Raw genomic sequence first — 23469 nt, 5'->3', positions numbered from 1 at the left:
CTCTCTGTCCTTCCTTCCTTCCTTCCTTTCCTTCCTTCCTTCCTTCCTTCCTTCTTTCTTTCTTTCCTTCCTTCTTTCTTTCCTTCCTTCCTTCCTTCCTTCCTTCTTTCTTTCTTCCCTCTCCTTCTTTCTTTCTTTCTTTCTTTCTTTCTTTCCTTCTTTCTTTCTTTCTTCCCTTTCCTTCTTTCTTCTCTTCTCTTTGTATTAGGGCTTGAACTCAGTGCCTGGGCACTATCCCTGAGCTATTTTTCCTCAGTGCTAGCATGTTACCACTTTGAGCCACAGCTTCACTTGTGGTTAATTGTAGATTAGAGTCTAAACAGGACTTTCCTGCCTGGCACTGGCTTTGAACTGTGATCCTCACATCTCAACCTCCTCAGTAGATAGCATTACAGGCATGAGCTCCCAGCTCACCAACCTGACTCTTTTCTTGCAATGTGTATGTGTGGGGAGAGGCAATGATGAAGAGAAGGGAGAGCTAGGCAGAGATTGCCTCTTCTTTCTTTTGGGGGGGGGGTCCGGTCGTGGGGCCTGAACTCTAGGCCTGGGCGCTGTCCCTCAGCTCTTCAGCTCAAGGCTAGCGCTCTACCACGTGAGCCACAGCACCTCTTCTGGCTTTTTTTTTCTTTTTGCTTATGTGGTGCTGGGGAATCAAACCCAGGGCCTCAGGCATGCAAGGCAAGCGCTCTACCACTGAGCCACCTTCTCAGCCCTGCCTCTTCTTTCTTGAAAGATCCACTTGCGTCTCCTATCCTCATCTCCTCTGCCTAATAATAGTCCTTCAAGTCCCAATACTCCTCAGCATCAGGCATGAAAGACAAACCCAGCCATTTCCTCCCATATGGTCAGTCTGGGACCCAGCAGGTGGTGGCAGCATGGAGGGTTTCCATTTCATGTTCACAACACAGAGACAAGTGAAGCAGAGTGATGTTATGGAGAAGAGCTGGGTGATTGTGTGATCAGTGTGTTCCAGGTGTGAAATGGAGGGAAGTGTGTTCTGCACAGGGGTGTGGAGGCTTTCTGGGCCTCTTGCTAGATCGTGGCCCATAAAGTACACACTGCATTAAGTTGATTCAGGCCCAGATTCATATCTCTAGAAAACAAAGATAAGCTTTCCAAGACACTTCTAGCCTTAATGGCAGCAGCTTCTTCTGCTCAAAATAAACAGGGCGTGGCAAGAGGGCAGGGGAGGAAATGGAAGGCTGAGGAAGAGAAAATGCACAAGATGAGACCAGCCTTCACATCAGGCTCTTCTGGGAGGAAAGCGAGTCTTTCTAGGGCAGGCAAGACACTTAGACATAGTACAGGGAAGAGCGTGAAAGGTCTATCTGGAAGATTTTGTGCGACTTAGGTTGAGTGCAGAGGAATGAGTAAGGATGTTATTTCAGAATCCACCCAGAGATTCATTGGTTTCTGGTCTCCTGAGATGCATTGCCCAATGAATGATTGATTGAATGAGTGAGAATAAATGATCCACGAGTACAGGAGATTAGAAGATACTGCAGAGTCATTTGGCCACGTTTGAGGGCCCTTGTCATGGGCTTTTATTGTGATTTTTATTTGTGATATTGGAGCTTTGAACTCAGGGCCTAATGTATGATTTTTTTTTGGCCCAAGCCTGCTTTGGATCTTGATTCTTTTGTCTCTGTCTTGTGAGTAGCTGAGTAGGGATTACATGTACCTTCCCCCACTTCACCCCCCAACCTGTCTCCTTTAAGCAACACATACAAACATCTTACATGATATGGGACACAGTATAGGAAACCCTAAATTAAGGTAACATTCCCCAGCCAGGTGACTATGGCTCATGCCTATAACCCTAGCTACTTAGGAGGCTGAGATCTAGAGGTTCAAGACTAACTTGAGGAGGGAAGTTCACTAGTCTCCATCTCCAAAATAATGGGCAAATAACAGGGCTGGGGGCATGGTTCAAGTGATAGAGCACTGGCTGAGCAGGTAAGCCTGTGCAAACCTGAAGCCCCAAGTTCAAACCTCCCCACAAAAAAGACAGCACTTTACCATTATATGCAAAGAAATAGTACTATTTTCACAGGGTTAGGAGGGCAAAATGTCTGAGTGGGGTTGACTTGTGCCAATACCCTAATCCATCAGCCCTGACTAGAACCCACAAAATCCTTCTGTCAGATGGTTTCCTGAGATAAGGGTGCAGTGTGGCCACAGACAGAGTGAGATCATTCATTCTGTGTGAGAATCCCCTTGGCAGCCAATTTCTTTAGCTCGGGGCTTTAAGCCTTTGGTTCTCCTCCTCTGGTCTAAGTTAGTTCTGGTGCAGGCACGTAGTGGTGGAGGAAGAGCTGTACTTGGTCTCTTTGGGATGTTTAAAGGCCCCTGAAATGCAGCAATGGGTGTACATAATAAATAATTCTTGAACGAAAGCCTGTGTTTTAGAACAGCGAAAGGATTGAAAAGCCTTTTTGTTCTCTGTCTCTAAATAGACATCTTGCTTTATACTCAAGCTTTTTTATTCAAGGCTGAAGTTCCACCACCTGAGCCACAAACCTGGCTAATAATAACACCTTAGCTATTTTCTAATATTTAGTTTTTTAGAATAGCAGGTGACAAGCTTTGCAATGTGTGTGTGTGTGTGTGTGTGTGTGTGTGTGTGTGTGTGTGTGTTCACTTAAAATCAGGGCCCTGAGTTCTTGTTCACCCCACTCAATCACAGCTGGTATTCTACCACTTGAGCCATGCCTCTTGTCGCAATTTTTTTTTTCTGGTTAATTGGAGATAAAGAGCCACTTTCTTCACCCTGGGCTGGCTTTGAATCGTGATCCTTAGATCCCAGCCTCCTGAGTCGCTAAGATTACAGATGTGAGCCAGGGGTGCCTGGCATCTCTTGCTGTTTTCAAACAATCAAGGCTACCTCATGCATTTTGAGACAATCTCAAAAATCTGTCCTGTGGCTTTGTCAGGTTTTGTAGTCCCTACTATAGCAGGCATGATAAAGACTCCCATTGCATATCATGATTCATGAGTCACATGGGGCATTGTGAAATATGACGTGGACTACGGGGTCACTCAGACACAGTGGTGTTGGGACATATTGAACATACTTATTAAGAACTGAGGTTCTCCTATACAACAGAAACTCAGAAGCAAGGATGAAAGAAATGATCCAAAGTCTAAATATAACCACCTCAAAATGTGTTCCCAGCATCTGGCATGCTTGATTAATCCTATTGTATATCTGGGGGAAAGCATACATCTAACGGCTCTGCAAATATGGAAAGGCAAGTTGAGTTGGAGGAGGGTGTGGCGTGACCAACTTAAATGGTCTTTCTGAGACAGAGGGATTGAACTCAAGGTCTCAGGCTTCTCCTGCTCAGCTTCCTTGCTCATGACTGCATCTCTAGTTGAACGTTTTTTGGCTGGTTAATCAGAGATAGAGACTTAACTGTCTCAACTGGCCTGGAGCTATGGTCCTTCAAGTTTTAGCTCCTGAGTAGCCAGACTTACATGTGTGAGCCACTGGTGCCCCGATAGAAGGGGGTCTTGAAAAGAGAAATAGGATGCCTCAAATTCCACTTTGAAAGTGTCCTGAGCCCAGAGCTGGTGGTGCATGCCTGTAATCCTAGTTACTCAGTAGATCTGAGGATCTTGGTTTGAAGCCAGTCCAGGCAGGAAAGTCTGTGAGATTCTTATCTCTAATTAACACCAAAAGTCAGAAGTGGAGCTGTTGCTCAATTAGTAGAGTGAACTCAGGGCCTGGGTACTGTCCCTTGAGTATGAGAGTTCAAGACCCAGGACCAGTACACACACACATACACACACCCCCCCCATCCCCAAACATACACACACACATATCCCATGAAACTGTTTCCAAGTTAGAAGAGCATTTGAGCAGTATTTACTTGCTAGCCTCAGAAAAATGCCACCATGAATCCTATTAAAGCTATATTGTGGAAAATTGTCACTGAGACTCAGGATAGGGCACTCCAGAGGACCTGGATTTAAACAGACTCGACAAAGACAGCATTTTCCTCTTTTCCTGGTAGTATAAATGAGCTTCTGGATGCTACCCTTTGTTAGGTGTTTTCATAGAAGATGTCCAAATATGTGAATAATTTACTTTATGAAAATAGTAAGATTTAAGGTTACTCTTGACATACTCATGAACATTTCACAATAGTTTCTTGCCTAGGATTAAAAAAAAAGGGTGGGAAACCTGGGAATTACCCATGGTGTGGGGAGGTGGGGTGGAGTGTTTTACCCATGTCTAGGTCAGCTCTACATATATTATAGTTGAAAGAAAAATCATTATTTACTCATTAGTTAAAGAAGCAAATTCTCAGTTGGGTGCCAGTGGCTCATGCCTGTAATCCTGGCTACTTAGGGGGCTGAGATCTGAGGATCCAGATGTGAAACCAGCTTGGGAAGAATACAATCATCAGCAAAAAGTTGGAAGTGAAGCAGTGGCTCAAGTGGTAGAGTACCAAGCCTTGAGCAAAAAAGTTAAGGAACAGCACTCAGAGCCTTTTAAGACCTAAGCCTTGTGTTCAAGCACCAGTACCAATACCAAAAAAAAAAACTTCCTACTGAGTCTGAATTCTTGCAGGTAGAGCTCACACATCTGCTTTTACAGGCTCACATTTAGTACTTGCTAACATTTAAGAGGCAATGTGTTAGTGTAATTCTGCTCAAAATGTCACTTCCAATGGCATGGACATTTGGGAATTTAGTAAGAAATCCTCTGCAGCCTGTGTGTGTGTGTGTGTGCGCGCACACACACACACATACTTGAATTTAGGGCCTCAATTTAGGACTTTTTATTATTCAAAACTGATGCTCCACCACTTGAGCCACACCTCCATTCCAATCTATAGCCCTTTTGCATTGGATTTTGGGATGTGACAGCGTAAATCCGTTATGGAAAAAGAACTGAAAACATCCGGTACTGTTTCTTATGTCCAGGTGGTCAACACCTGGAGGCCCCCAATTTTGTTTCGCTGCTCCTTTTGGTTTAGCTAGTGGTTATGAAATCAAGACCCCCTGCAGGGGGCGAGGCAGGCTTTCCAAGGTAGCTAGCTGCACATGCAAGCTGGAGAACCACTGACTGTAATTCCAACCAAATTCCCACCTGCCCTGCTGTGGAGAGCATCCAGGCTCTGCCACTTGAGCTTGGACCTACTGATGCTTGGTAGCAGACCCTGCCTATCTGGTCCCCAGTTCAGTGTGGGAACATGATTATACTCAGACTCTTTAGAGAAGATGGCCTGGCTTTAAAATGGGGCCTTCCCTCCCCACACCTCCCATCTTCCTCTGTGGATCAACCTCCACACTGCCTGGTGGCATTCAGACCTTCAAGTTAGGGGATGCGGAAATGAACACCAGCCAGGTAGTGTGTCTTGAGTGTGGGACTCCACAGCCTCTTCTAGCCCTCTGGAAAGCATGTCCCCTGAGAGGGAGTCAGCGGTGCCGCTCGCTTGCAGAGAGCAGAAGACTCCAGAACCCCAGATGGTCTTTCTTCTCAGATGAGTGTGAAGAGGCCTTTGTTTAACAAGTCTGTGTATTTTTTTCCCCCTGTAGGTGTTTGGATCTAGAACCTGAGGAAGCCTATAAAGAGGAGTGACAAAATGGATCCAAAAAAGTTGAAGAAAGGTCGGCATTGGGGGTGCTAATTTTGGAAGCTCGTTTGGTTGGGGGCGGGAGGAGGCAGGGCCCCATGGAAACTCCTTCTTGTCCTGGTACAGAACATAGCATATGTGGGAGATGCGAAAGGGTCACTGATAGTAAACTATGTGTTTGTGTGTATTTGTGTGTGTGTGTGTGTATGTGTGCGTGTGTGCGTTGGTATTGAGGTTTGAACTCAGGGCCTCAGGCTCTTGCTTGTCATTTTAAGCTCAAGGCTGGCATGTTACCACTTAAATGACACCTCCACTTCTGGCTTTTGGGTGGTTAATTGGAGATAAGAGTCTCGTAGACTTTCTTGCTGGGGCTGACTTCAGCTGCAATCCTCAGATCTCAGTCATGCCCCGAGTATCTAGGATTATGGGCATGAGCAGCCAGGGCCTTTGCCTTGAGGAGACCAGGAAGAATGGATAAGTCTGTGCTGGAGAGCTCCCAGGCTCCTTTTCCAGCAACAGGCAAGGCTACACATCCTTCTTCCTTGAGCAGAACTCTCAGCTCTTGTTGGGAGGTAGCAGCATCCTACCAGTGCACTCTGCTGACAGATCTCTTTACAGACAAGATCCAGGTCTTGAAGCCTGGAGATGTGTATGTCCTGGAGCTACAGGACTGGAATTTGCAGGCTTTTCTGGTACCTAGAGAATGGTTGCCAATGAATAAAAGGAAGTATGAGTCTGCCCATGATTTGATGTCTGCAAAAGAACCGGTGACTGATGGGCAGAATTTCTAGCAAAGTATACTCCTCCCAACCTAGTACCTGTCAACCACTGCCAACTCCCGGTGAGGAGCCTTCAGGGTCTATGAGCCTGAGTTCAAGCCTATCACTAATCAGTTGTATGAGCTGTCTTCCCCAAACTCATCCCATTAAAGGAGGCTGTTAACTACCTTTTAAGATAAAATAAGGATTCAATAAAAACAGTGCAGCCAAAGGTTAACAGTGATTGCTTATAGCTTATTACTCTAAGGGCTTTACAGGAATGGCTAAATGATTCCACGAGAAAGCTCTAGGACCTGTAATCTTAGCTACTCAGGAGATTGAGATCTGAGGATCATAGTTCAAAGCCAGCTCAGTAAAGAAAGTCTACAAGACTCTTATCTCTAATTAACCAGCAAAAACATGGAAGTGGAGGTGTGCTTCAGTTGGTAGAGTGCCAGCCTTGAGAACAAAAAGCCAAATGACAGCATGGTGCCCTGCGTTCAAGCCCCAGTACCAACACACACACACACACACACACACACACCACACAGAATTTTATACATGACTTTAATTTGTTTATGATTTATAGCTTATAAGTAGGTGCAGAGTAGGGTTCTGCAGCAGCTCAGTGCAGAGTCTAAATCTTATTCTAGCTAGGACTGGGGTGGGCACAATGGTGAAGACTTCAACATGTGGGTTTCAGTCCCCTCTCATTCTTTGAAGAAGCGAATTGCCGTGCAGGTGAGTGTCTAAGTTGCCCGTATTTTCTTTCCCTCTTAGGACTCACAGAAAACATTGGACTCCCTCAGCAATTGCTCGAGAAACACGACCCTTGGCCAGCTTATGTCACATATACTTCCCCGATTGTGAAAAAACTCATCGAGAAGAGCAAAATCAGAGAAGTGGAATATGCACGGATTTTAGAGGAGAACCGGCAATTAGCAAAGTCAAGCAAGTCTTCTAGCAGCACTCAGCTGAAGAGGAAAAAGTCGTCCAAGCCATCTGTGGAGCTGACGCTGCAGGACGCTCTGTCAGAGACCATGCTGTCCATATGGGGCGCTTTCCCTCTGTCAGTCATCGGGTCCACCATTACCCCAGAACCCATGAACTTACAAATGGAGTCCAGAGAAAATCCCACCATAAAGTACAACAAGATTATTTTCGCCCGGAAACCTATGACAAGGAAGCTTCCATACAGCTCACTCCAGGCCAGCAAGGAAAAACATGACAAGAATTAGCCAGAAGTCTGTCTACAGCCAGCCAGCACCAGAGAACGTACAAGAATTCAGTGCCACTAGCCACAAATGGAACTGTGGTCTTTAAACTTGAACTTGCTCCTGGTCTCATAGAGAGAAATCCCATCTTAATTTGGGTTGCAGATTGTTGGGGTTCTGGCTGTGTTAAATGTTCATTTCTACATAGGTGTTTGAGAACTTTGACTATGAGTGTTCGTCTGAGTTGAAGTTCAGGCAGAAGGCAGAAGCCACATCTGTTACTTTTAACTTGAGATAATTTCGTAGCATTATAACGTATTGTAAGTAAAAAGGGAAGAAAATGAGTTCACAGGTAATAACCAAGACAGCCTCGAAGGAAGTAGTTACAGATCCTGAGGCTTGAGCAACCATGGGAAGGTCTTGGACTTAATAAATAGGATGCTTGAAAAAGAGACATGTGGGCTGTAGCCCAGACTTCCTGAGCAAGGATTGTGGGATACAGCTTGTGCTGGTTGGTGATGCAGAAGCCCTGGGGGTGGGGTGGTGGGTCCTGCAGGGATGCCCACCCACCCCACCTCTGAGGGGGCTGGGGAAAGGGAGACCAGCTCTGGGAGCATTGAACAACCCCATATCAGGATTCAAGTGCTTCTGGGAGGAGTTGCAGCATTGCCTGGGTGAACAAAAGGATCGCCCAGGGGAAGTTGATGGGAAGTATAAAGAGGGTAAACTGCATGTAATCCAAAGCAACCAGGAAGTTCTTTCTCCACCCTCTAGCCATGCAGATTCCCACTCATGCCCCCTAGAGGCAGTGTTTTTAACAGAACACAAAACAGGAATGTTGTTTATGGATTCCCACCCCCCACCCCCCCAAGGCCAGCATGTAGATCCAAGCATACTACAAAAGGATGGAATTTTGAAGCCAAAAGAAAATTAGCCTAGTAACCCACATTGTGTAATTCTGACGTTCCTTGTGACAACTACACATAATATGGAAGTGTTTAAGTGTTGTGGGGCTTACAGATTGCAGTGGAGGCTAGAGAGTGTGTCCCTCTGATTCCCTCAGGCTTGCCTTGTTGAAGCCCAGCTGATGGAGAAGTTCTGAGCTGGACCCAGCTGTTATTTGTCTAAGGACAGCTAGAAGTGGCCCACCCATGCTCTGAACTGGCCCCCAAAGAGAGTGATGCTAAACAGGGTCCGGTTAGGATGCGGCAGCTCCATCTGGTCTAGCAAATGGGCGAGCGGTTGTCTGCCGAGTATGGCTGACCTTCCTGGCTTTCTGTGTTTGTATTTGCAAGGCAGTTGAGCCCCATCTGGCTTCCTCCTCAAAGATGAGTGGAGGATTTGATGCACTAATAGACCTAAATAGCATTTGGCCAGGTGAGTTTCCCCCATAATGCATTTCTCTCCATCCGTGGGTCTCATGTTAACGTTTATAGTTGCTAATATAGATGCAGCTTTTAAGAACTCATATCTGGATTCTATGCATTTGAGTTGGGAAACTCACATTAATTAGCTTCTAGCTCCACCCACAGTTTCTTAACCCTTGGTCAGAATACTTAGAAAAAAGCAAACAAACCAACAACCACATAAATATTACCCAGTAGATCTCAGTAGTTTGGATCATGAAGGCAGAAGGTATAGTCCTTTGAGAAGTTTTATCTCTTTTTAGTTGTTTCTGGCTAGGATATACATGGGGCTATATGGATTATAAACCCCATTGAGGATTTCGATTAAGTTAGTAGGGATTTGGGGTTATCTCTCCAACCTATTTACATGCAGTGTGGGGTGGTAATCTACCAAAGGCCACCATTTATTTTTTAAAATATTTTAGGAAATTAATAGATTAATTTTTGTGCCAGTCGTGGGCCTTGAACTCCGGGCCTAGGCATTGTCCCTGAACTTAGTTTTTGCTTGAGACTAGCACTCTACCAATTGAGCTGTAGCTCCATGTCTAGCTTTTTGATGGTTAACTGGAGATGCATCTCACAGACTTTCCTGCCTAGGCTGGCTTTGAACTGTGATCCTCAGATCTCAGCCTCCTGAGTCGCTTAGGATTATATGCATGAGACACCCATACCCAGCTGATAGATTTAAAACAATATAATATACTCTAAATTGAAATGATTATTTTATAATTAGCATTATTTAAATGAATTCTTAACAAGGTAGAACAACACAGGCTTGAGCTGAAGGCATCACTCACCCTTTCTGTTGTGAGCAAATTTACCTGCCTTGTGTGGCTGCAGACTAGATATTTCTCCCGAGACACTAATGAGAAATGGGGGGAACATCTAATCCCTTGAGCTGGGGAAACTTTGCCCAAAGCCCCAGGCTAGGATGCATGGGTCTGGCCAATGTTGGGGCTGGGTGTTCATCAGCCATGGCTCCATTCACCTGAGGACAGAGGAGGCTGTTGGGAAGGAATTCTCCTAGGGAAGATACCCACTGGGGAAGGTGGGGCAGGGGGGGGGAAAGGGGGACACCATTGGTCTCTTCCTGAAGCAGGCCCATCTGAGTGACTCAGGGTGACTGAAACTTATATGTTTGCTGGGCTGAGTGCTAGGTGGTGGGGACCACTCCATCATTCTCTCAAAGGGCTCTTTGCCTGAGATCCTAGACCAAGGCCAAGTGGCAGGGGGAGGAGACCTGGTTCACTTGGAAACCCATGACCACACAAGCCCCATTGCCCTGGGTGTGGAGCTCAGCAGATCCTGGTCAAGACTGGCTTTGTTCATGAACCCTCAGCAGCATCCCTGGTGCTCCTGGGAATCAGCTTGGTGCCCTTCTCAGGGGCCTGACACCGCTCCTGAGCTGGCAGGGCACACATGGAGAAGAATGTGAAATATGTAACCTCATCTGCCCATCCAAGCTATGGAGGCCTGGGATATCTCAGGTTACTCTAAACACACTTCACATCCATCCCAACGCCAACCCTCCCCACTCTTATTTATCTGTATATGTGGAGTTCTCTGCCTGGCAGGGGAGAGGGTTCATTGGGCCTCCCTGCTCCCTTAGGTTTGTGAAGCAACGGAGTGTATATTTTGTTAGTCTGCCTGTGTTGCTCTGTAACTAAGGGCCTGTCCTGACACACATACCAAGCAGCTGTTTTGAACAGATTCTTTGGCTCCCTGTGCAAAGTATGGTATTTTTACACATTTGCAAACTCCATGGCTGGTGTTTGAACAGTTGATGTCTAAGCTGGGCAACATGACCAAGCCTGCTGGTCACTTTTGGCGGGGATGGTGAGAACATCTAATAGTCCCCACATTCTGTGACTTCTCTGTCTGTGGCTCTGGAACAAGTCCCCATGGAGATTAGGTCCCTTGAGAAAAGAGGTGACTGCAGTCTTCAAGGTAACTTTGAGGACAAACACACTGGCGCAGATGTGGACAAGTGGATGGGTGTGTGTGTGGGTGGGTAGCTGGCTGGAGTCTAAAGAGAAGTTGTCTACTGGGTCATGCAGGAGAGAGACCAGCACAGCGTGATCAGCAAATCTTGTTCTTTTCTGTGGGCCCAAAGTGCTTATGTAAGAGATAAACAATGCCACCTAATATAGTGTAAGTTTTCCCTATTTTTCTCCCCTTTGGTGCTGGTGCTGGGCTTTGAATTCAAGGCCTGAGTGCCGTTCCTGAGCTCTTTTGCTAAAGGCCAGCACTGTACCACTTGAGCCACAGTTCCACTTCTGGCTTTTTATTTTAATGTTTTGGGTGGTTAATTGGAGGTGAGTCTCATGGACTTTCCTGCCCAGGCTGGCTTTGAACTGTGATCCTCAGATCTCAGCCTCCTGAGTAGCTAGAATTATAGGCATGAGCTACTGGCATGTGAATTCCTAACTTTTAAAAAATTTAAAATTTTATTTTTTATTCTTACATTTAATCAAGGGGTTTTAATGCAACCAATCAATTTGTGAGTATAATGCATCTTGATTGATGTCATCTGCCTTCTTTTTAATACAAGGAGACACAGCACAGGACAGGCTCTTGCTCTCTGCACTGGAATCCCTGCCAGAGCACAATAGTGCATTCACGGAGATGAAGAACTTGGTATAGGTGTCCTATCCCTCTAGCCCTGGCCTAGCCCCTGGGCACCTCCTAGCCTATAGTGGTGGTAAAAAAGTATAAGGTGTCCAAGCAGATGTGCCTATGTGTACCTTTTTATTTTTGTGTTAGTGAGACTTGAACTCGGTGCCTAGGTGCTGTCTCTGAGCTCTTCTTGCTCCAGGTGAGCACTCTACCACTTCGAGCCACAGCACCACTTCAGTTTTCTGGTGGTTCAATGAAGATAAGAGTCTCACAGACTTTCTTTTCTTGGTTGGCTTCGAACATAATCCTCAGATATCAGCCTCCTGAGTAGCTAGGAATACAGGCATGAGCCACGAGCTGCTGGCTTGTATACTTTTTTTCTGAACCATTCATTTCTAGATTTTTGGAATCTTCATACACTTCAAAGCCAAAGGGCACATTTTTTTGAAGCCCTTCAATTACCAGTGCTAGATAAGGGAAGATAGAGCAAGAATCTTAGGGCAGGGATGGGGGGGACTGAGGTATAGGGAGGGGAGGGTGTGGAGCAGGGTAAGGAAAGTAAACAGCTGAGATTTACTGTGAGCTGACATTGTCAGAGCCTGGACTGAAGCTCAGGGCCAAGTTTCTGTTTGTCAAGTAATCAGGAAAAATCCCTAGTTCCCATTCCTCCTAGACATTTGGAAATCACGGGACAGCATCCTGAGTCTGTAGGGCTTGGCAGGGCTCGGCCTGGGTGTACGGGGTGGGGGGCGGGGGGGAGCTTGTCGGGCAGAAGCAGAGAGTTCAGAATACCTTCCGCTTCTTGCTCCCACGATGACCTGAGTTCTGCATGGGTCAGGGCAAAACAAAATGGAAGCCTGATGCCAGTGGCTCACGCCTGTCATCCTAGCTACTCAGGAGGCTGACATCTGAGGATTGCAGTTCAAAGCCAGCTCGGGCAAGAAAGTCTGTGAGAGTCTTATCTCCATCCAATTAACCACCAGAAAACCAGAAGTGGTGCTGTGGCTCAAAGTGGTAGAGCACTAGCCTTGAGCAAAAGAGCTCAGAGACTGGACCTGGGCCCTGACTTGAAGCCCCACAACCGAACTCCCCCCCCCCCCCCCCCAAAAAAATGATGGAGCCCTTCCCCCATTGTGAGTGATATGTGGTATGGAAGAAAACTTGGGCTTGGTTAGCAGACCCTATTCGTATCCTAGGACTAATACAAATTCCTACCCCATCTGTGACCTTTTTTTGTTTTTGTTATTGTTAAATTATTACCTTTAAGTAGTTGTACAAAGGGGTTACCATTCTATATGTCAGTTTATAAGCATCATGCATCTTGGTGGCTATCAGCCCGCTCCTCGTCCTCCCCAATCCCACCCAACCCCACCCCACCTCTCCATTTTCCTAGTTTCGTAGGAGATCAGTTTGGCCCTTCTAATAAGCTTGCGTTTCTGGGGGTCTAGCACAACTCCTGGCTTGCGTTATTTCCTCTCTTGATGCAGTTGTTCAGCTACTCAGAGCATTCCACTAATTTTGGCGGACAAAGGGCCATGAGAAGCCATAGCATTCCAGGGGAGTTAGGAACTTGGCTTCTGGGGCCTTTTGCGCACACATGGTGGTTGGGAGGATTTTTGTGGAGAATGTTGATACCATAGCAAGTGACACTGGGAGGGAACTTGTCCTGAGTGTGCCTGGCGCTCTGCTCGGCCTTTCCCATTTAGGAGTTGGTTTACATCCAGGGTGCTGTGCAGGATGGATGGACAGTAAGGCTAACGCACTTGGTTGATAACAACTGAAGTGGGAACGCTCCTTTCAGACTGGATTCTGGGCCTGTCAATCTGCAGATCCCATACTGAATCCTCCTCCCTCTAGATTTGTGACCGTCCTGCTAGGATCCTGCATAGGGTGGATGTTTTGGCACCTGGTGCCAAGCCACAGTGTGATCTGTTGTGAAGTAGCTTCATGACAGGGCCTACTTTCTGGGGCCAGTTGATGGTGAGCTCTGGCACCATGGGGGTGAGGTGTTGCACACATTGTGACCCTAAAGAAGGCTGCCCACATTTACCCTCCTGTTCCCAGAGCATGGCCTAGCATTAATTGAGTAAGTGATATAAAAGAGCAAGACCTAACCTTCCGAGTGAAATGTACAGGGGGAAGCTTCCTCACCACCAGAGGCTGGAAAATGACTTGGTGATTGTAGGAAGTTTGAGGCACTATGTATACAGCCTTGCTGTGACCTTTCCTTTTAGTGTAATTCAAATAAAATCTTCAAGCCAGGTGCCTGTGGCTCTGGCCTGTGAGACTCAGAAGGCTGAGATGTAGCATGTAAATCTGAGAGTCACATCTCCAATTAACTAATTAAAAGCTGGAATTGGGGTGTGTGTGGCTCAAGTGTTAAGAATATCAGACTTGAGGGGGAAAAAAGCCAAGCAAGAGTGCAAGGTACTGAATTCAAGTCCTACTCTGGGTCCAAAAATATAAAATATCCAGGAGGCATCTTTCATGTGCCTTTTTTTTTTGAGACTGTTAGAGGAATGGAAGGAAAAGGAGGAAAAGGAGGTGCAATGTCCCAAAACTCCATTTGAATTAATCTGTTCTTATAAATGGCCAATCTTGGATACTGTCCAGGTCCATCATTTTATTCCTTCCTTGCTTTTATCAGAAGGGACAGAATTTCACAGCCGGAGCACGTTCCCCCATTTCCCTGTTAGCAACACGTTGACAGGCATTTAACAGATGTGCAGTGGCCAGTGCTTGCCTGAGCCAGGAGGTGTGCCAGAGCCCGCTGCGGACCGGGGAGGCAAGTCTGGCTTCCATTCGGGCAGTGGAAACATCATTTGGTTGTGCGAAGTGTGTGGCTCTGTGCATGTGTGTGTGTGCGTGCGTGCGTGAGTGCATGCGCACACACACACACACACACACACACACACACACATTCGTGCTGGCCTCCTGACCCGTTCTCTCAGCCTCTTGCACCAGGGACTAAAGGAGGGAGGATTAGTACCAGGACAGCTGCTCATAAAAGAGAATGAGGTCATGGTGGAGTTTGGGCCAAGTTTAGTTTTTGTGGGCCTGATGAGTTTGAAACACATTGCCAGGCTGCCTGAGCGTCCATGTTTGTTTCTGTGGCACCATGGAGCTGATCATTGTCCCAGGCTGGCTTTGGGGAGAGGGCATTTTGCTCTACTCCCCTAGCAACAACACGAGGCCCCTTTTGTGCCCTCTCCTGATCTGAGCAGGTGGCAGATTCAGACTTCCTATCTCTGGCTGAGCCCCACCCCATACTTCCCTGGATCTCCTCTCCAAAGGGACCACTCCATTTCCTTTCATTTCCTCTCTCCATGGGCAGCCTCTGCTTCTCCTGGCTTTCCCAGGCTTCTGTAGTTCCTCTGTAGACTAGGACAGGAAGTACTGCTCAATCTTTACGTTGTTCTTCATTTCCTTCTCTTAGTTACAGCCCTTCCCTTCTTTCCTTTCTTCTTCTCTCCTCATGTTCTGCTTCCCTGTCTCTCTCCTTTTCCTTCTCTTCCTTTGGATCACTATTGGTTTTAGAGATTTCCAGAATTAAACTGGTTGTAAGCATCTCAGGAGTTTTCTTTGTACCATAAAGTCTGCAATGCCTCTGAGCCATTCTGTTAATACTCAGATGGGAAGAAGTGGAGTCTAGTTCCTGCAGACAGCAGGATGATCTCGTGTGCTCCTGGGAAGCTCTGAGGGCTCAGGTATCCCGGGAACCATTGCAGCCCTGTCTGTCTCCCTAGCCCCACGTCAATTCCCAAGAGCAGCTGCCTGGGGAGCTGCAGCTCACCCCTGTCTGTCTCCAACAGAACAATGGAGCCTCTGCACCTTCCCAAAGCACGGCGCTGCCCACATTGGAAGGGCTAGTGAGTCTGCCTTGAGGATCTGGGGGGATTGTGATTGTTGCCAGGAGTGGGGCGGCTGCTTCTGGGGGATCCTGACCGAAATTCCATTTTGGTGTCCTGTTTAGGACATCCATCTCCAACATGGATATCAGCACACATGTATCAACATCCATGCAGTTCCCCCGAACCAACACCTCTGTTCACTGCGGATCGCATCTTTTTTCTTTCTTGATCATGAATGTCAATGGGATACCAGCCTCATTTCCAAGATTCTCTTGACCTAGAAAAAGTGTGGATACTCCGTAGGACATTTCCTGCTGCCAGCCGTGCTCTGTCTGCAATAGCGCTGCTCCCGGGATCTCAGGATAGAAAACTGGGCCTGTGTGGGTTTCTGCTGCCAGAATGTGGAGAAGTTAGGCCTTCTGCCCTGTGGGCAGCTCTCAGGCAGAACAGGTCACCACCACCACCACCACCAATATCACTACCACCATCACGACCATCACCATCATCATCACCATCACCACCATCATCATAACCACAGCCATTATTACCAATATCACTATCATGAGATTGCCATTAACACCACCACTAATATCACTACTACCACTATCATCATCACCACCATAATCCCCAATCTTTTCAGGAGGTAGGATTCAGCTTTCATTCTTTTTAGGTCACTGTGTAGGAACCAAAGATCACTGATTCATGATCATTTATTCCTTCCTTCTCAAGCGATTGGTTTTAATTTCTCCATTACACTTATCCCTGTGGTACAGCTTCCTCTTGGATTCACTCCCTTCCTCATCTTCTCACGCCACTACCTTGAGTATCTCACCAGCTTTCTTGGTTTCCTTACTGAGGCTCTTGAGGTGGGTGGATGTGATGCATGGGCATGCATACCTGAGCATCTTTCCCTGAAGGCTCTTGGGAAATCCATGTGCTCGCCAGTGGCAGAGTCCACAGGATGACCAGAAACCTTGCTGCTCTAGTGAGTACAAAACATGAATCATAGCCAGGCACCAGCTCCTCACACCTGTCATCCCAGCTACTCAGGAGGCTGAGATCTGAATTTGATGGTGGGTCAAAGCCAGCCCCAACAAGAAAGTCTGTGGGACTCATCTCCAATTAACTGGCAACTTTTGGTGAAAAGTAGAGGCATGGCTCAAGTGGTAGAGTGCTGGTTTGAGTGAAAAAAAAACTAAGGTATGGCCTTAGGAAGTGAGTTTAAGCCCAATACTAGCACAAAGGGAAAAAAAAAACCACCCATGAATCTTGCTTCAAATGATATAATAGTGACTCTTCAGGCTTACCAGGCCCTTGCATGCATGCCTTATTATAGGGGTTCCCTGGGCAGGGAAAATACCTGGCACTGTGGAATTTCAGAATGATGGATAATGTGGATGCAATTTCAGAGACTGTTCTGTCTTCTTGAGAATTAATTTCCTTGGAGAAGGGAAACATGGTAGGCCTCGCCTTGTTAGTAGAAATGAACAGTAAATATTACTGTGGTGAAAAGAATCCTTGTTTTCACCAAGATAGGATCTTACAAAGTATATTTCATTCGCCTTAAATAATGATCTAATAGCCTCCAAGTCAATAGGTTGCTAACTCACTCTGTTAAATCACTGAGTGATGTTTGACAATAATCAATACCTCCTTGTACGATTTAAGTATTTTATTTTGGCAGAAGAGTCTTAGAGAGTTAATGTGACTTCCTGCCATGCTTGCTCTCAGACCTGGCCGCATAATGCCTGCCTTAATCTTGTTTAACTATTGTAACACCAAACATTGTGCACTTCTAAACAATGAAAAGAGGTACTGCGAAGTCCAAGACTGAGGGACCTGTGGAGTTTTTCTTGTATGATCATTTATTTCCTGCTTTAAAGATAGCAGAAGGGATAAACAATCCTGCTTGGGCCTCTTTTAAAATTTATTTTTATTTTTTTGTGCTGGCATTGGGACTTGGACTCAAGGCCTGGGTACTATCCCTTAGCATTTCATTCAAGGCTAGTGCTCTACTACTTAATCCACTGTTCCACTTGTGGCTTTTTGGTGGCTAATTGGGCACAAGAATCTTGTGAACTTTTCTTCTCAGGCTGGCTTTCAATTTTAATCCTCAGACCTCATCCTCCTGAGAAACTAGAAATATATACATGAGCCATCAATGATAGCTTTGACCTCTTTTTTTCTTTTCCTTTGCTGGTTGTGGGGCTTGATCTTAGGACCTGGACACAGTCCCTGAGCTCTTTTGCTCAAGGCTAGCACTCTACCACTTTGAGCCACAGTGCCACTTCTGGTTTTCTGTGATTAATTGGAAATGAGAGTCTCATGGACTTTTCTGTCCAAGCTGGCTTTGAACTAGGATCCTCAGATCTCAGCCTCCCGAGTAGCTAGGATTACAGGCATGAGCCACCCGTGTCAGGCAAGCTTTGACCTCTTTTATAAGGACACTGATCTCTGTACCAAGCTGTCATTTCCTCCCAGGATTGCATCTCTTAATAGCATTCTCTTGCAGCTGATCATTGTAGCATATGGATTTTGGGAGGAAACAACAGACCCTACCACTCTCTTATGAGGTTGTCAAGGATGTCGGTTGATGTGTGCCTAACTGGTTTTTAACCTCATTGATACCAAAACCTGTGTATCCTCAAGTCCCTGTATCATAAAAAAGGTGTATTTGCATATGACTTACACACCTCCTGCCTGTGTACTTGAAACCATCTCTAGAAGACTTAAAACCCCTGATCCAATGGAAATGTATGCAAATACCTGTTATACTTGAATAATGACAAGAAAGAAATCTCTGTATGTTCAGAATAGATATGTCCTCCCCTCCCCCATAGTGTGTATCTGTGGTGTTAGTCCAAGGATACCAAATGCATGCATATGGCGGCCGACTGTGCTTATATAGAACCCATACACTCCTTGTGTGTTTGCTTGCCCTGCCCACTCTCAGATGACAGAGATGAAGATAAAGGCTGCTGAGCTTCACATAGGAGACAAATGGTGTCTTCCTCCCAGGCCTTGGTCTTCTTCCGCAGACATTGTGGCTTCTCCCTGTGGGCACTGCTACCCCTGCCAGGTCTGCAGTAATCTCTCAGGATCTTCCTGAGAGATCCTCCAACAAGGGCACAGTGCAGCCACCAGGGCCCAGGACATGTGTGTCTGGCACGTAGCCATGGGGTTCTGCCCCAGTTAGAATCACAACTTCTATTTCTCAGGGCTGCCAGCTGCCTGGAAGCTGTGCAGAGAGGCAGCCTGGAGCTCAGCCAGTCCCTTGGGTTTGGGCTTCAGGCCTGTGTGGAGGATGGATGGGGGCGGGACTCTGCTGCAAAGCCCCAAACTGGCAGGAGTCCATGCAAGGTGGGGTCATGGGGGCTCATGGGGACCTTTGTCCCCTCAGATGTCTGTAGCCAGGCCCTGCCTGGTGGGGACAGATCTAACCTTCCATGCCCACATTGCAATATTAGAATTCTGAATTCAACTGTGTACTTGGCATATATACTGCTTATATTTGTGGTTCACCTTCTGCAAATGGTTTCAATAAACATACAGATTTTTCAGAGGCTACTAGGTAAAGGGTGGCCCCCGGAGTTGTACAATTGTACCCACTCTGCAACTACATCGGGCACTGTTGGAAGGAAGTTGCTTTCCTTCTGAAGGTGTTCCCCAGGTGTGTGTGTGTGTGTGTGTGTGTGTGTGTGTGTGCACATGCATGCCTATGGGCATGCAGGTGTGTGAGAGCATTAGACTTAGGTAAAACAGTACTTTGTTGCTGCTGCTGCTGGCTCACACTGGGAATCCTAACAACTAGAAAGACAGAGATCTGAAAATCAAAGATTTTATGGTCAGGCAAGTCAATGAGACTTTTATTTCCAATTAGTCAGTAAAAATGAGAAATAAGAAATGGTTCAGGTGGTACAGCACTAGCTTTGAGTGCAAAAGCTAGCCAAGAGTGGAAGGCCCTGAGTTCTAGTCTCAGTACTAGTGTGTATGCACACACACACACATACATACATACATACATACGTGTATGCATGCACCCACATGCAAGAAAAACAGTACTAGTCAAAGTATGGAGTTGGTGGTGTGATTTTTTTTTTAAAAAAACAACTCCTCACTCCTGTAATTCTAGCTACTCAGGAGGCTGAGATCTGAGGATTAAGGTTCGAAGCCAGTCTGGCCAGGGAAATCTATGAGATTTTATCTCCAATTAACCGCCAAAAAGCTGGAAGTGGAGCTGTGGCTCAAATGGTAGAGCACAAGCCTTGAGCAAAAAAAAAGCTCAGGGGCAGTGCCCAGGCCCTGAGTTCAAGCTCCAGGACTGGCACCAGAACACAAAAATGTGTCTACAAATTCTCTGATACCCTTCAAGATCTGGGGAATAATTTCCCCTCCCTTTAGTGTATGGCCTGGCCTTAGCAACTCACTGCTCAGGACATGGGTGGAAGGATAGCATGGCATCTTCAAGCTTAGATACAAAGAGACTGTAGTTGTAGTGTGTGTGTGTGTGTGTGTGTGTGTGTGAGCCTGGGTCTCCTTGCTCTGGGGAAAACAGCACTAGGGAAGGCCCATGAGGGGAGGAACAGAACCATTTGTCTCCAGCCACGTGAGTGAGATTGAAAGAAGATTCTAATCCATTCAGAGGACGAACACAACCTTGGCCGACATCTCTGAACTCTGAGACAGATCTTGTGGGGCAGGACATGCTAACTTGGCATTGCTGCAACCGAAAGACTTGAAAGAACAACTTGAAGCAGGAAACCCAGCTCATGGTATCTGTCTGGGGTAAGCTGGATCCATTGTGTATGGGCTGAGGAGGCTGCTCACTTTGTGGCAGCAGGAAGGAGAGAGGGAGAGAAAGATGAGAAGGAGGAAAATAAAAGAAGAAGAGGAGGAGGAGAAGAAGGAAGAGCAGGAGGAGGAGGAGGAAGAGAAGGAGGAGGAGGAGGAAGAGAAGGAGGAAGAGGAGAAAAGGGTGGGCAGAGACAAGATACAGCCTTCAAAGACATATTCCCAGTGACCTATTTCTTCATAGCCTATGTAGCTATGAACTTGGCAATGGATGAATCCACTGATGGAGTTGGTACTCTCATGAGCCACTGGCAGGGGCCCAAGTATTCAACACATAAGTCTCCAGGAGATATTCACCACCCAAGCCATGGCACAGAACCATCCAGCAAATTTGCCCTCAAATCCTTCACCACAGAGACAATAGTTTTTTTTCCCTTTCAGGTCCTGGGATTTGAAATCAAGGCTTGGGTACTCAAAGCCAGCACACTCTGGTTAGGATTACAGCAGGAGACACTAGACCCGGGCTCTTTTTTTAAAAAATCTATTTTCAGCTGTAATTTACTTCACTATAAAGTCATGAGTGAGGATTGTTTGACTCCCTGCCCTGTCAGGATTAGCTAGTTTTTCCAACAGTGCTTCCTGAATCATCGGTCTGCCTTCATGAGCTTGTTCTGTATTTCCCAATCTTTCTTTGGACTCTTGCATGTGAATCAGACTACCTTCCTTAGCATAGCTTTAACATGTCTAGTAATGTCTAGAAAGAGGAACCTCAGAGGGCTCTTTTGGAAGTTTGTTTGGATGGTCCTGAACCTGTTAGCAAGAATGAAAACAAGATTTAGGTAGAAAAGCTGCTGTTTTTTTCCCCTCTCCTCTTCAGTGACAAGCATAGTGAATGAGACAGAGACTCCTCATGGTTTGAGGACAAGCTCCATTTTCCTGCAGAATGGCCAGGCTTCATAACCAAAGGGTAGAAAGGAAAAACTGCTTGCCTTCCTTTAGCCCCTGGAGTTTACAACCCTCCCTCCCTCTCCCCTCCTCTCTTTGCCTCTCTCCTCCATCCTTCCCTTTCCCTTTCCCCTCTACCTCATCTTCCCCTCCCTTTTCCTTTCCCATTCCTCCCCTCCTCTCCTTTTCTCTTCCTCTTCCCATTCCTGTCCTTTTTTCTCTTGTTCTCCCCTTCCCTCCTCATCCCTCCCCTCTCCTCCTCATCTTTTCTCTCTCTTTCTCTTCCCTCCTCTCACAACTCCTCCTCCTTTGCTTTTCTTTCCTTGGGGCTGGGGATGAACCCTGGATCTGGGCACCTGCGCTCTCTGTAGCCTGATAGGTTATGGTTTTGGCCATAGGAATGTTCTGTGCCTCCATTGGCTTTTAGTAAGTGTGGTGGGAAGATCAGAACTTGAATTTGTCCAGTTATGTAGTGGTCTGGAGATGTGCCTTTTCAGAAATTAAACATACCGGGAAAATAGAAAGAAAATGCAAATCAAAACGAAATCCCTCTCTTGGGGGCCCTTGGCATATGACTGCCCAATCGGTTGGTATAAGGAAACCCTCCACCAGGGGTCAGCTGTCAGGCTGACCCTCATCTTGGCTCCTGCAGACCCTGGCTTTCTTTGTTGGGCTCTATGTGGAAGGAATTGCCCCAAGTTCCCTGATCCTGACTTGGTGGGAGCTTGGTATGTAGTTAATGTGTGGAGTAGGCGAGGTGTAGGAAGCATAAGCAGATCTTCAGACTCCCCCCTCCCCTCTTTTCTTTTCTTCTTTCTCAGAATAGAATAGTCCTGGTTTCCACAGGAACAGGCACTCATTGTGTCCTCCTGGCCAGGGTAGCTTGGCTGGGGGGGGGGCGGGTCACATCTGAGGACTCCAGAGAAACCATCTCTGCTCTCATTGCCACCACTCCGCCACAGTAGCTGGGCTGGGCTCCCCAGAGAAGCAGCTACAAGACAGCCCAGATGTACCCCAACCCTATCCTAAATGGCTAGATGGCCGGTTCTCCTCCTCTAAACATTTATTGTGGCAGGAGCCCCAAACCTCAGGTAATACAAGTGCTCAGTGCATGGAGATATTTCTCTCTCTCTCTCTCTCTCTCTCTCACACACACACACAGTGCAGATATACACAGTGGAGAACATGTAAAAAACAAGCACTTTTCTCCTTTCAGGGGTCACTCTGACACCTAGAAAGGCAGTTGGACAGAAATGGGGGGACAGAGGGCGAACAAGTGCAGCGGTGGTACTCACTGGATGCGATGTGGAAAAGGAACTATACAGCTTGCAGGTGGAGACAGGGAGAGAAAAACTGGGAGAGAGTGAGGGAAGGGGTGACACGGTCCAAAAAGAAATGTATGCATCACCTGATGTATGTAACTGTCACCCCTCTGTAGATCACCTCGATCAGAACAATAACAAAATAAAAAATAGAAAAATAAAAGAAGGGCAGCTGGGAACGGGGGGCTCCCTGGGCTGACTGAATGAGCTGTGAGACAGGAAGTCACCTGACCAGTGCTGCCTCATGCCAGCACACTCCACTGCAGCAATCATTATCCAGAAGGAGGAAGGCTCTGGGTGCTTTGTGGGCCCTACCCCAGAGGCCATAGCAGCCCTTAGACTTGTGAGCTGCCTGGGTTGTAGGATGGCCTCATGCATCCTGGTGCAGAAGCCACACATGCCTTCTAGTGTTACCACCCAGGACCAGTGCTCTGCCATCAGAGGTGCTCTGTGCTTTGTCCTACGCTTCATGTCCCTCTCTTGGGCAAAGTATTGTCGGTTGCTGGAGTCTTTTCCAACACGGTAGTCGTCAGGAGTTGTTGCTAAGATCACCCTCAGGGAGATCTTAAGAAATGAGGGATGGGGGTCAAAGATCACTGGTAACAACTCCCTTTCTAGTAGACCAGAGGCTTCCCAAGGTTCTTAGCTCAAACTGCACCTACGTCCACCAAGGCAGGCCCCTTGTCTGCTCTGCGGAGGACCTCTGGGCTGATGGACCACAGTAACAATGAACCACTGGGTTTGCTTCCTGAGTGCTCACTGTGTGGCAGGTACCTGGGTCGATGCCATGTGGGTTTCACATCAAACAACTTGTGGGGCGTCAATTTAGACTCTTCCTTGTTGTTACAGCTAAATCACAGGCATAGGCTAGGATTCGGGGAGCCTACAGTGTACCTAGCTCAGAGGAAAATCTCTGTAAAGGTGGTGGCTATGGCAGCTTCTTGTCCTGACTCCCAAGAGCTACTGCAGCTCTTTCCTCTT

General features: G+C 46.8%; 1 protein-coding gene across 1 annotated transcript; it reads left to right on the top strand.

The window, feature by feature from the left end:
- The first annotated feature begins 4887 nt into the window (after nucleotides 1-4887).
- Cdrt4 (CMT1A duplicated region transcript 4) lies at nucleotides 4888-7776 on the top strand. The gene is made up of 2 exons (XM_013013112.1): nucleotides 4888-4912; nucleotides 7124-7776. The coding sequence occupies exons 1-2, from the start codon at nucleotides 4888-4890 to the stop codon at nucleotides 7579-7581; spliced, it is 483 nt and encodes a 160-aa protein (XP_012868566.1). The 3' UTR covers nucleotides 7582-7776.
- The last annotated feature ends 15693 nt before the right edge of the window (nucleotides 7777-23469 follow it).

This window comes from Dipodomys ordii, unplaced genomic scaffold, assembly GCF_000151885.1.
Source record: "Dipodomys ordii isolate 6190 unplaced genomic scaffold, Dord_2.0 Scaffold19, whole genome shotgun sequence".
NCBI classification, from domain to species: Eukaryota; Metazoa; Chordata; class Mammalia; order Rodentia; family Heteromyidae; genus Dipodomys; species Dipodomys ordii.
This window is presented reverse-complemented; position numbering and strand designations above follow the sequence as displayed.